At 43.8% G+C, this 12,013-nt stretch overlaps 1 protein-coding gene across 3 annotated transcripts in view; it reads left to right on the top strand.

Annotated features, from left to right (window-relative positions):
* OSBPL5 (oxysterol binding protein like 5) overlaps nt 1-5,502 on the top strand; it is a 156,707-nt gene extending 151,205 nt beyond the window's left edge. For all 3 annotated transcript variants that reach the window (XM_048484298.1, XM_048484296.1, XM_048484297.1), the window contains 2 exons: nt 1,880-1,982; nt 3,806-5,502. In XM_048484298.1, coding sequence (XP_048340255.1) covers nt 1,880-1,982; nt 3,806-3,926 — 224 coding nt within the window. In that variant the 3' untranslated portion in view covers nt 3,927-5,502. The remainder of the gene's footprint in view (nt 1-1,879; nt 1,983-3,805) is intronic.
* The last annotated feature ends 6,511 nt before the right edge of the window (nt 5,503-12,013 follow it).

The raw sequence follows: 12,013 nt of genomic DNA, 5'->3' as shown, positions 1-12,013 counted from the left end.
CAGCAGCCGACCCCTCCAAAAGCCCGGCAGAACAGCTCAGTCTTACAGGCCCTGCGGAACTCACCAAGATCCCGCAGGGCCTGGACAGATAGAGGGAGGCTGTTCCACCAGGCAGGGCCCTGGCCCTAGTAAAGGCCAGCCGCATCATAGAGGGGCCAGGAACAACCAGCAAATTGGCCTCTGCCGAACGCAAACACCGAGCTGGGACATACGGGGTAATCACAATAGGTCTAGTAGTTTTATTGAGGACTGCAGCTGCATTTTCATACCATGGTTTACTATGGTTTGCACAACAAACTCTGGTTAGTCTATTAGATATAAGGAACAAAACTTTTTTTGCTTGTTGTTTCTCTCTGCCTGCTGCAGAGAGAATACCTTCCCTATACTGCAGTCTTTGGACCAGGTCCTCACAAGGGATAATAAGATTCAACAATTTTGTGAATTTGAGTTTCACAACAATTTTGTGAATTTGCGTATCACAGCAAACCGCAACTGGAATAAACTGAGGTTTGCAAATCAGATGAAAATTCTAGATTTAAATCCTGATTTGGAGTCAAGAAACATTTTGGTGTGGTGTCCAGGTTCAGACATCACAACTAACCAGGGTTCAATCAAACCATGGTTTATTGATAGTTTGAATGCAGCTAGTGTCTCTAGGTATCTACTACACATGAAGCAAAATACCTCTCTCCTAAAACATATGCAAGGGTAACTGTTAATAGTAGCCCAGATGGTGTTTGAAATATGACGAAACTATATATGTTAGCTGTAGTGTAGAGTGTTAAATACAGTATAACTCACTGCTTGTGCAGGAATTTAGCGAAATCAAACAGCCCTTAAGATTTCAAATGAGTAATTTAAAAAAAAGTGGTGGACAAAGTAGTGCATTACTTGAAAATAATATCCCCCCCAATCCATTGTACATCTTTTGTGACTACAATACCTGCTTTCATAGCATGTTGATGGCCACTAATTAGGTTACTTTGTTGGGGGCTAACTGTTATGCACAAGATGTCTGGTGCCCAATGGGGACTAATTTCATCATGGCAAGATTTCTTGTATGGACGTATTTTCGCAAGTACTTCTTTCACTTTCCATTTGCCTTTTTCATTTAGAGGGGAGATCATTTTTGGAAAGGGCTACAATATGTTGATGTAACAGTATTTAAAAGACATTTACAAAGCCAGCAATCTTGAGATTAGTGAGTGTGATGAGATCTGTGCCTTCAAGAATGACTTGATGGGCCGAGTGAAGAGAAGCAGGAAAAGCAGGCCCAGAAGAGTTCTCTGCAGAAAAATTGCATGACAGGAGTGAGTGCCACATCACATGTAGATAAAGAAACATGAGGAAACCCCACTACAAGCCCATTGTGCAGTGGAATGCCCCAAGGCAAGTGTTCCATGTATTAAGGGCCAATGCATTTATTGGAGTCCTGATAATGTTTTGAAAAATCAGCTTCAAAGGAGGTGCATTATGGAATGGGACAGGAAACAACTAACAAACCTCTCTTTTCTAAATTGCCCTTCTCCTTGGATCCTTGAGGGATTCAAAATACATGTTCCTTTATTATTATTATTTTTACAGATGTGATTTTTGTGCTGGTTTTGTCAGGGTTTTACAGAGATGGGAAAAAGTAACTGGAAGTGAATCTCCTCCTTGCACAGATCTGTAAAATCTGCAGTATTAAAAATTACTTTAGGCTTTCATGGCTATATGAAGCAGGTGTTATCTATATAAAACCATTTCCTTTTACAATGAATGATTTTCCTTCCTGAGGAACAAAAAAACAAAATGCAAAAACTGTCAATTGCCTCTGCTAACAGTTTCCCCATATTCCACCACACTGATGAAATCATACTGTCTGTTCATTCCACCACAGGTTTTGAAAGTCCATGTACTCAGTGTGGAAAAGAAAGCAACCATTTGAAAGAAATCCACACTGCTGTCTTGTCGCTACAGAGAGCTCAACAGGACATACATAGGTATGGCAGAACTACATGGATGTGCCGGTCAAAATACAGTGATCTGTTTAGGTGTCAAATAAACATGAATCCCTTTGAAAGTGAAGTTAGCCACATATCCCGTTCTATAACAGGCATGAGAGTGGTAGAGGAAGTGGGAATTCTAGCTGGAAGGAGAAAGAAAAAGACAAGTATGGGAACAATGGGGGCCTCAGAAGGTTAGAAATATTCTGGGCCTCTCTGGGCCTCTGTAGGGCCTGTGGAGAGAAGACCCGTGAGCACAGGCAAGGTGGGGGCTGAAGGAAAGAGACAGTGAGTCTGAATGTGCCCTCCCATGGGGATCCCTTTTAATGGAGATGAGGCAAGGATCAGGACAAGAGGCCTGGCTCATGTATAGAAGCTCTCAAACACATGGCCTCTGATGAAAAATAAAAGCCTACAAATTGAATCAAGTTTGTATGTGAAAAGTGCAAAATTCAAGATACCACAATGGCATCTTTTCATAGCCTGTGTATAGAACAGAAGAACAAAACAAGCTGTGGACACTGCTACAGCTCCAAAAATAAAATGGTATTGTGTAAAAGAAGTTTATAAATTCAGACCTTATTTAGTTTGCTGTGATCCTCCTACCAAGCATGTGTAAACATTTATCTTAATTTGGAGGAGTGGAACTTTTTCAAGAACTCTAACTTGATTTTGTAGGTCAGTTCTTATCTTGTCAGCTCCCATTCTCCTAGCTTTCTGCAAAGCATGCAAAACTGTTTTCTATGCAGGCAATAGAGTTTGCACTATATTAAATGTTTCACAAAGCTATTTAAAAAAGAAGAAGAAGGGTTGGATTTATATCCCCCTTTCTCTCCTATAGGAGACTCAAAGGGGCTTACAAACTCCTTGCCCTTCCCCCCTCACAACAAACACCCTGTGAGGTAGGTGGGGCTGAGAGAGCTCTGAAGAACTGTGACTGGCCCAAGGTCACTCAGCTGGCATGTGTTGGAGTATACAGGCTAATCTGAATTCCCCAGATAAGCCTCCATAGCTCAGACGGCACAGCAGGGAATCAAACCCAGTTCTTCCAGATCAGAGTACACCTGCTCTTAACCACTACGCCACTGCTGCTCCTGTGGGCCGTGTTACTGTGTTTAGCTTACTGAAACTAGCATCCTACTATGTAAATTTTGTTTCATTAATGTGTCTTGTTAAGACTTGTACTTAGGCTTTTCTTCAGTTGTGTTTCTAGATTTTTAACTGGTTCTACAACTCTAATCCTATTGTATTATTTATTGAGTGCTGCATCCTGTTGATTGTATTGACTATGTAATCTGCCTTGAGTCTGTGAGAAAGGAGGACTATAAATGATGTAAATAAGCTCATCAGAAACATAGGTTGATTTGATCAGCCCACCTTAGGTTTAGAAAACCAGAGCGAAAATTGGGAGAGCCTACTCACGGACGCATTTCGTTAAATTGTCTTTGAGCAAGAACAACAACAAAGCAAACAAACAAGCCGAATCAAGATGGCAAGATGTCTTATGGTGAGTGGGAATTAAATTTCAGAGCATTTAGAAAGGTAGTTCAAGGGATAAAATCCTACCTGCATGGCCCACATGACATTTTACACTCTGAAAGTAGTATAAAATATGGAAGGAAGAGCCATTTATCTTGTCCTTCCAGAGGAAGGACAAGATAAAAATTTGCTGGATAGATTTGCTGATCTTTTTAAAGAACTGTATGTGGCCAGAATAATTTATTTAGTAGTGGCATATAAAACAAACTTGGGTCAATTCATGTGCCAGAGAATGCAATACTTTTTTTAAATACCAGTTTTTTAACTTCTTGTTGTTGCAGAAACCTCATTGCTCTGAACAAAAAGACTCTCTACAAGAGGGCCTCATCCGAAAATCTCTTCCTGGACTCTTGCTCGTTGAGGTTTCTCCTTTTGGCATCCTTTTCTAAGCATGTCGGCTAGTTTCTGCATTGTAATTCATCGTGTTAATTTCCAAATAAAGGCCACTGAGTCATGGCAAGCGAATAGAAGTGTGAGCCCATGCTTAGCACTGGAACCCAAGGGAGGTGGAAATGCAAGGAGCCCACTTGCGGCAATAAGCACTTTAATACCTACGCAGCACGGGGGCCAAAGGAAGAAAGAAACAAGGTTAACCAGGGAACCTACAAGTTTTGTTCATCAGATTATGTCATTGCCTTTTTACATGTACATCTACAAGGACCTCTTTACCTGTATGGGCCTTAATGCTAAAGCCAAATGTAGCTTTAAGTGTGCAATGTTGTTTTTCTATGTCTTGTCATTTTTCTGATGCAATTTAAAACATACCAACCAGTATTGGTGCCCCCTGTAACACTATGCCACATCTACTTGGTTTTGTACAATGGTTCCCAGTGGCTTGTTCTATGGCTCTTCTGTGGGTGGGTGGGGGTATTTTGTCATCGAGATGGCTGCTGAGAAGGGAGCATCGGATAGTCATCCTAAAAACTAAGCCACCCAGGTATAGATAGCACATCTTCTCCTTCAATCTTTTGGTCAGTGCTTTCTCATGCCAAACACCCATGACCAATTCATTACACTCCATTTCCCAGAGACTGTAAATATGCACGATTTCCTAATGCTTGCCTCTTTTAGGAGATACAAAGTCTACCATGCCCTTTGAACAATGCCCTAAACTATGCCCATTGGGCCATAGGGTCAAACATAACTATTCATTAATCAGTTCAGATTTTTTTTAAAAAAATAATCTACAAAAAGAGTTGACTTTACATTGAGTAAAACATGAACACACCATTGTATAAAGGAATGCCTCTGAAATACACCATTTTTCAAAAATGGGTTAAAGAGGATGGCTATTTAAATGCTTCTGTATATACGGAATTTTATATATTATAAACTCACAACAGCACTGGGGTGCACCGGGTTACTTCTGTTGACTTAGGAGAGTTTTTGATGAGTACAGGGTAGATGCATGAGCAGGCACAAGCAACTGTTCCAGGTTTTTTCCCAAAGTGATTGCTTGCACCCCATTGGTTTGGTTTCCCCATATTTTGTTCTGAGGAGTGACTGCTTCCTCGTATCATAGAAAGCCCCTCTCCTGCCTAGGGCTGATCCTGCGATTGTGTGAAAATGCCCTCTGTGTGGTATTTTCTTTTAGGTACATTTAAAGGTTAAAGGTCAGGAATAGTAAGGGTTTGCCACTGCATCCTCTGAATCTGTTGATAGTCTTCCTATTTTTACATCATTTTTAAAAGATTTGCAATATTTTATGTAGACTTGCAGCCAGTACTAAGCCTTTCTTTTCTGGCCTGAAATAGTTCCAAGTGGTAAGTACTGCGATATATATATATATATGATTATATATATATACAGATAGATAGATACACAGCCTTAAAATATATAGTGGTGGTGCCAGTCTGGCTAACTTTCAGTGTAAATGTTTCCAGATTTTTAACTACATTCCTCGTGATGTTCCCCTGGAAGGGGAAACCTTGTTTGTGCTTGATACGTTGAAATAAAAGTACACAACTTTCACTTACAACTCCTTTGTAACTGGACTGTTGCTTGAACTTTTTTTGTGAGGTCATTTTTATGTTAACTCAAGAATCTGCAAAACCGATGGGTATATATTCTAAATTGATATAATGTCCATTGGGTGGGGATCATCAATGGATTAGAACTGGAACATTCAATGAATAAACAATAGGACATATTTCTTAGGCTGTAGTCCCATGCATCTACCTGACAGTAAGCCTCCTTGCATTTACTAACATTCTTGAGCAAACATGTATTGGCTTAGATCAGGGGTCTGCAACCCATGGCTCCGGAGCCGCATGCAGCTCTTTCGTCCTTGTAGTGCGGCTCTGTGTGGCTTGGGTCCTCTCAGTATCCTTTGGAGAGTCGCCCTAAGGGTTAATGGGAAAGAGTCCCCGTTCCTAGAGAGACACAGCCCGAGACGGCTATCCGAAGCAACTTCTGGCTTTCCTGTCTAAGCTGCCTGGTTGGCTGATGCCAGTGATGATGGCGCGGGGCGGGGGCGGAGCACCACTGGACAGGTGAGCGGCGAAGGGTGGGAAACAGGAGGGAGTTGCAGGTGCGCAGATTTTCAGCACAATCCTAACCTCAGTCCAACCCTTGTTTTGGGTGACCTCATTTCCCCGGGGCCTTCTTGGGGGGCGGGACCACATGGGGGACCCCAGCAGCACCACCTTGGGTTGCAGACCCCCCAGCAGCCCCGCTGAGCTCCAGGGGCTTTCCTGGTGAATGGCAGCCTGGCTGAGTCCAGGTGAGAAAGACGATGTCAGGTTTTAAAGGAGTTATCACCTGCAGCCCTGCAAAGTTGCAGTCATCGGGGCTGTTTGATGGGGAGGCGGGGATGGGTGGGAATTTTTTGCTTCTGCATTGCCAAGGAGGGCAGGAGTACATGGGGAAAGCCTTGCACATGGATCTTGGAAGGTTTACTTCAGAGTAAGCCAGTGGAGGGTAAGCTTATAGATCGTGGAAGGGAGGAAGGCCAGGATAATCCTCAGCCATGGTTGTTGCGGGTTGCCAACTCCTGGCGGGCACATCCCAGGACATTTGGGGGTAGATTCTCAGAAGCTGTGGCTTTTGGGACCAGGGCGGGGACCTTGCTCAGTGAGGAAGATGGCTGTCTAGTCCACCCTACATGGCAGACATTTGCTCGGGGGAGGGGGGAGAAGTTCAGTCCCCCCCCCCCCCCGGAAGTTGACAACCCCATTAAGAACATAAGTACATAAGAACAAGCCAGCTGGATCAGACCAAAGTCCATCTAGTCCAGCTCTCTGCTACTCGCAGTGGCCCACCAGGTGCCTTTGGGAGCTCACATGTATGATGTGAACGCAATGGCCTTCAAGTGCTGTTGCTCCTGCATCACCTGGTCTGTTAAGGCATTTGCAATCTTCTAGATCAAAGAGGATCAAGATTGGTAGCCATAAATCGACTTCTCCTCCATAAATCTTGTCCAAGCTTCTCCCTTTAAAGCTATATATATATCCAGGTTAGTGGCCACTCACTCACCTCCCCAAAGTGGCAGCATTATTCCAAAACACCTCAATCACACGCTAATGAAGAAGTGTTTCCTTTCTATTAGTCCTAATTCTTTTCCCCAGCATTTTCAATGAATGCCCCCTGGTTCTCTAGTGTATTGTGAGAAAGAGAGAAAAATTTCTCTCTGTCAACATTTTCTACCCCATGCATAATTTTGGTAGGACTTCCAATCATATCCCCCCTCAGCCGCCTCTCCAAACTAAAGAGTCCCAAACGCTGCAGCCTCTCCTCATAGGGAAGGTGCTCCAGTCCCTCAACTTCATCCTTTTGTTGCCCTTTCTCTGCACTTCTCTTTTTCTATCTCCTCAATATCCTTTTGAGATGCGGCGACCAGAACTGGTCACAGTACTCGGCAAGCGGTCGCACCACTGCTTTATATAAGGGCATGACAATCTTTGCAGCTTTTATTATCAATTCCTTTCCTAATGATCCCCAGCATAGAGTTTGCCTTTTTCACAGCTGCCATGCACTGAGTTGACATTTTCTCCCATGGAACTATCAACTAAGACGCTTCAAATCCCTTTCCTGGTCTGGTGACTGATATGCACTGACCCCTGTAGCGTGTATGTGAAGTTTGGATTTTTTGCCCCTCATGTGCATCTACTTTACATTTTGCTACATTGAACTGCATTTGCCATTTCTGAGCCCACTCACCCACTTCTATATCAAGGTCCGCTTGGAGCTCTCAGTAATCCTTTCTGTGGTTCCTACCCACCCTACATAATTCTTGGTATCATCTGCAAACTTGGCCACTATCGCTACTCTTGGCACCCCCTCACTCTCTCCAGGTCATTTTATGAATAGGTTAAAGAGCACTGGTCCCAAAACGGATTCCTGTAGGGGACAATACCACCCCCTACATCTCTCCATTGTGAGAACTTCTCCATTTATTAACCTATAACTCTTTGTTTCCATAGTTTCTCAAACCAGTTTTTAATCCATAGGAGGACTTCTCCTTATTCCTTCCTTCATTGCTGAGTTCTCTCAACAGTCTCTCTGGTGAGGTATCTTTGTTAAAAGCCTTTCTGGAAATCAGCAGACAATGTCCACACCGTTCACCTCTGGTCCACATGCTCTGTTTTCACAATCCCTCAAAGGAAACTCTAGTAAGCTCTTGCACATTGACAGGATTTGCCTCTGCAAAAAGCCATGCTGACTCTTTCTCTCAGCAGGTCTTGCTTTTTCTACATGCTCTTTATAATTTTATCTTTAATGATAGATTCTACTAATTTACCAGGAACAGATGTCAAACTGATCTGGCTCTGTAGATTTCCCCGGTCCCCCCCAAGGATCCTTTCTTAAAGATTGGTGTGACATTGGCCATCTTCCAGTCTTCAGGGATGGAGCCTGATTTCAGGGATAAGTTGCATATTAAAGTGAGAGAAGACTCAGCAATTCCCATGCTTGAGCCTCTTTAAGAACTCTTGGGTGAATGCAATCTGGGCCAGGGATTTGGTAACATTTAGTTTTATCAATGCCGCTGCTGTGAACTTCTTCCCTTGTTCTACCACTATCTTCATGAAGGTTCCTCTGATCTCGGCTCCTAAGAAGCTTCTTACACTAGTGTGCAGTGAGAAATGTTCCTCACCTCCTCTTGGGTGAAGACAGATGCAAAGAGAATCTATCTTAGCTTCTCTGGCAATCTTCCTTTTGCCATCTTTTAGTTATCACACTCCTTTGTTCCTTTGTCATCTTAACGTGGGCCTCCACTGCCTCCTTTGCTGGCTTCCTGCTTTTGATGCAATTTGAAGAACTGTTTGTTGCTGGTCTTGATGTTCTGAGAGCCATGTGCCCTCATAATCCTTTTTTTGGCACTCCCTTACAGCTTAACTCTTAGTTCTCTTTGCCACCATTTGTAGTTCCCTCTCATATTCTTCATATCAGCCAAACTGGACTTCCATTTCTGGAAAAAGACATTTTCTTTTTTCTGATAATTCCCTCAACCTCTCTTTGTTAACCATGGTGGCTTTCTTTTGGACTGGGTGCTGCTCTTTTCTAACTCCTGTGTGAACACATCTCCAGCTTTCGAGCTTTTATTACTGTAAGTTTTTAAATAACCTCCAAGCCATCCTGGGACAACCTTTTGGACTCCTCTTTGATTTTCCCTTTCTCAGCTTCCCGCCAGCACTCATCCCCCTCATCTTTGAGAAATTTCCCTTTCTGAAGGCTTTAATGTAACTACATTAGTAGCTGCCACTTTGTTCGTGATGCTGAGATAGCTACTGAATCTGGACAGCCATGCCAGGTCGCTGTTCCCTATCGGCTCAACAACAACATCTGACTTCCTGCACCAGGGGTCCTGGGTCCCACATAGAATTAGATCTTAGGAATGATCAGCCTTTCCTCCTGGTTGAGTCTCTACAACCATCTGCCTCTAAGCCACAGTCAGTTTAGCATATCCAGGGGAATGCCTCCTCTCCTTACTATGACCTAGAACATGCATTTTTTCCAGTTTATATGGGGATAGTTAAAATTTCACTCTATTACTCACTCATATATAGCATTTTGCTTCTTTGTTGGCTCCTCTAATTTCTTTTTCCATCTCTAGAATCCTCTTTTGTGCACTTCTTTCTTCTGGGTCAGGGGGACGATATAATATATATCTCTAATATTAAACTGTCCTTCACACCTGGTATTGATATCCAACAGTGATTCTGTAGGGGAACCAGCTCCCCTTGCATTGTCTGCTATTTTATGTGATACTATGCCTCTTTGATGTAAAGTGGGGCAAACTCCACCCCCAATGCGCTCTGTCTCTATCCTTCCTTCCTATAGAACCCGTGTAGCCTTGGTATATATCAGCATCCCACTGGTTCTCCCTCATTCCACCATGTCTCTGTAATGCCTACCTTTATATCAAAGTCCTCCTTCAAAACTCTGTACTCTAGCTCCCCCCATTTTAGGCTTCAATGCTTCTACTATTAAAGCATAGAGACATCTGTATACCCCTTGTCTCTCGTCCTTAACCTGGGATTTATGTGCTTTAACCCTCAAGTCTTTTTGTAGACACCTATCCCTTGTCAGCATGCAATACTGCTAAGTGTTCCTCGCTTGTATGTGGTTGATTTTAGAAAAACTTCTCTCTCTATCTGCATCCCCATAGATACTGTATTCAACCGAAGTCACCTCCTAGCTCCTGTCGGCTTTCCCCAGTGGATCAAAGTTTAAAAGCTGTTCTGCCACCTTTATAATGTTGAGTGCCAGCAGCCTGGTTCCTTCTTTGATGAAGAGATAAAGTAGCCCGGTCCCGCTTGTACAGGCCTAGCTCATCCTTGTCCCAAAAAGCGTTCCCCAGTTCCTGACAACTGAAGTTCCCCTCTGCCTTTACAATTCCACCTTCTCTCCTCATCCACGCATTGAGACTCCTGTATTTCTGCTTGCTCTAATTCGCCTCTGCGCATACAGGAACGGGTAGCGTTAATTTCTGAGAATGCCAACCTTTGGAGGTCCTGGACTTCAACTCTGCTTTCCCCCTAGCAGCCTAAATTTAGCTTCCAGAACTCCTCCTCCTGGCTACATTTCCCAATGTCAAGCAGCTGCCAAGCATGTGTGGGACCGCTACAACTGCTTTGACTCCAATTCCCAGCACCTCGGTCTAAAAGCTCTATCTAGGACGGCGTGATATCCTCGGGTGAGTCTTCGCACCAGGCAAGTGCAAGTCACCACGCGGTCATCACGCCTCACACAAAATCCCATACAACTCCTCTACATTTCTAATGACTCGAATCACCCACTCAGCAAGCGGAGCCCCCCACCTCGCCGAGGGGTATCCTTGTAGTGCTTAGAGGATAGCTGATCACCTCAGTTAAGGAAGGGATCCCCAATCTTAAGGGAGCATCTTCCCACCTTCAGACTGGGCACCCTCCATCCCTAAGGCCTTCATTATCTCCTCTATGACATTCGAAGAGGATGTCACCTTGGGAGTGGGGACCCTGCCGTTAGGGTCCCCTGAAAGCCTCTGCTCTGTCGTACCCTCTCTGGCCCTCTTTTCTAGCCTTCTACCAGGTTCAAGCCACTCCTTTGGCTTGCAAGAGAACGCACATCGTTCCCTTTGAGTGCCAGGAGCTCATTGCAGCGAGGGTAACACTCCACGACTTACTTGTCCTAGTGGCAGATAGTCATACATGCGTGGACACTCCAGTGCAAAACACTGGAAAGCCCCCCATCCCTCCTTGCCTGGCTTCTCTCAGTCCTTCATATCTGATTTGTTTCAGATATTTCCAATATTAAGCTTTTAGTCACTGCCCCTCTGGAGCCATCTGCACGTGCATTTTATCTAAGTCAAATATGTCCTTGTTAATTTAAAAAACAAAATTAGCCTGCAAATTAAAATTGCGCTACGCCGTTAGAAGTGCGCCGCTGGTCTTCCAGAGAGACTGAACTAAAGCTCCCACCTCTCAGCGACAAAAGCCCCACCTCTTCAGGACAAAGAGGAACAAGAGATGAACTCTGTTAACCCCTGTTAAGCCCCACCTTCCAGATTCAGCAGCCTCACAAGGAGAAAAAGAGATAACCCCTGTTAAAATACACTGTTTTAAAAGCTGTGGCTTTGAGAAAAGCCCTCCAAAATGAACACCAGCAGGTCACTCTGCTCTTCCTGGCCAAGTCTCTTCTCAAAAGCCCCAATTTTAAAGGCACCAATTTTGATCCACCATCCAAGTGGAATTTGAGGGGGTTCTTTTGGGGCCATAATCAGTGTCTTTCAACACAAAAAAAGAGAAATGTGTGGAACGGGGGTTCTATTGCTGGTCATTTGAATCATGTACAAAAACAACAGGCTTTTTATCCCCCCCCCTTCTTTTTTTTTTTTGCTTTGATGGGTAAAAATGGGCCCCAAAGAAGGGAACTTCTCCCTGCATGAGAATATATACAATGTTATCTTCATTTTAGATGTCAAAAAGTATTTGTGGCTCCAAGTGTTTTCTTTTCTGTGGAAAACAGGTCCAAATGGCTCTTTGGGTGTTAAAGGTTGTCGACCCCTGGCT

Source organism: Sphaerodactylus townsendi, linkage group LG02, assembly GCF_021028975.2.
Source record: "Sphaerodactylus townsendi isolate TG3544 linkage group LG02, MPM_Stown_v2.3, whole genome shotgun sequence".
NCBI lineage: Eukaryota > Metazoa > Chordata > Lepidosauria > Squamata > Sphaerodactylidae > Sphaerodactylus > Sphaerodactylus townsendi.
Note: the sequence above shows the minus strand (reverse complement) of the source record. Positions and strands in the feature narration are given on the sequence as shown.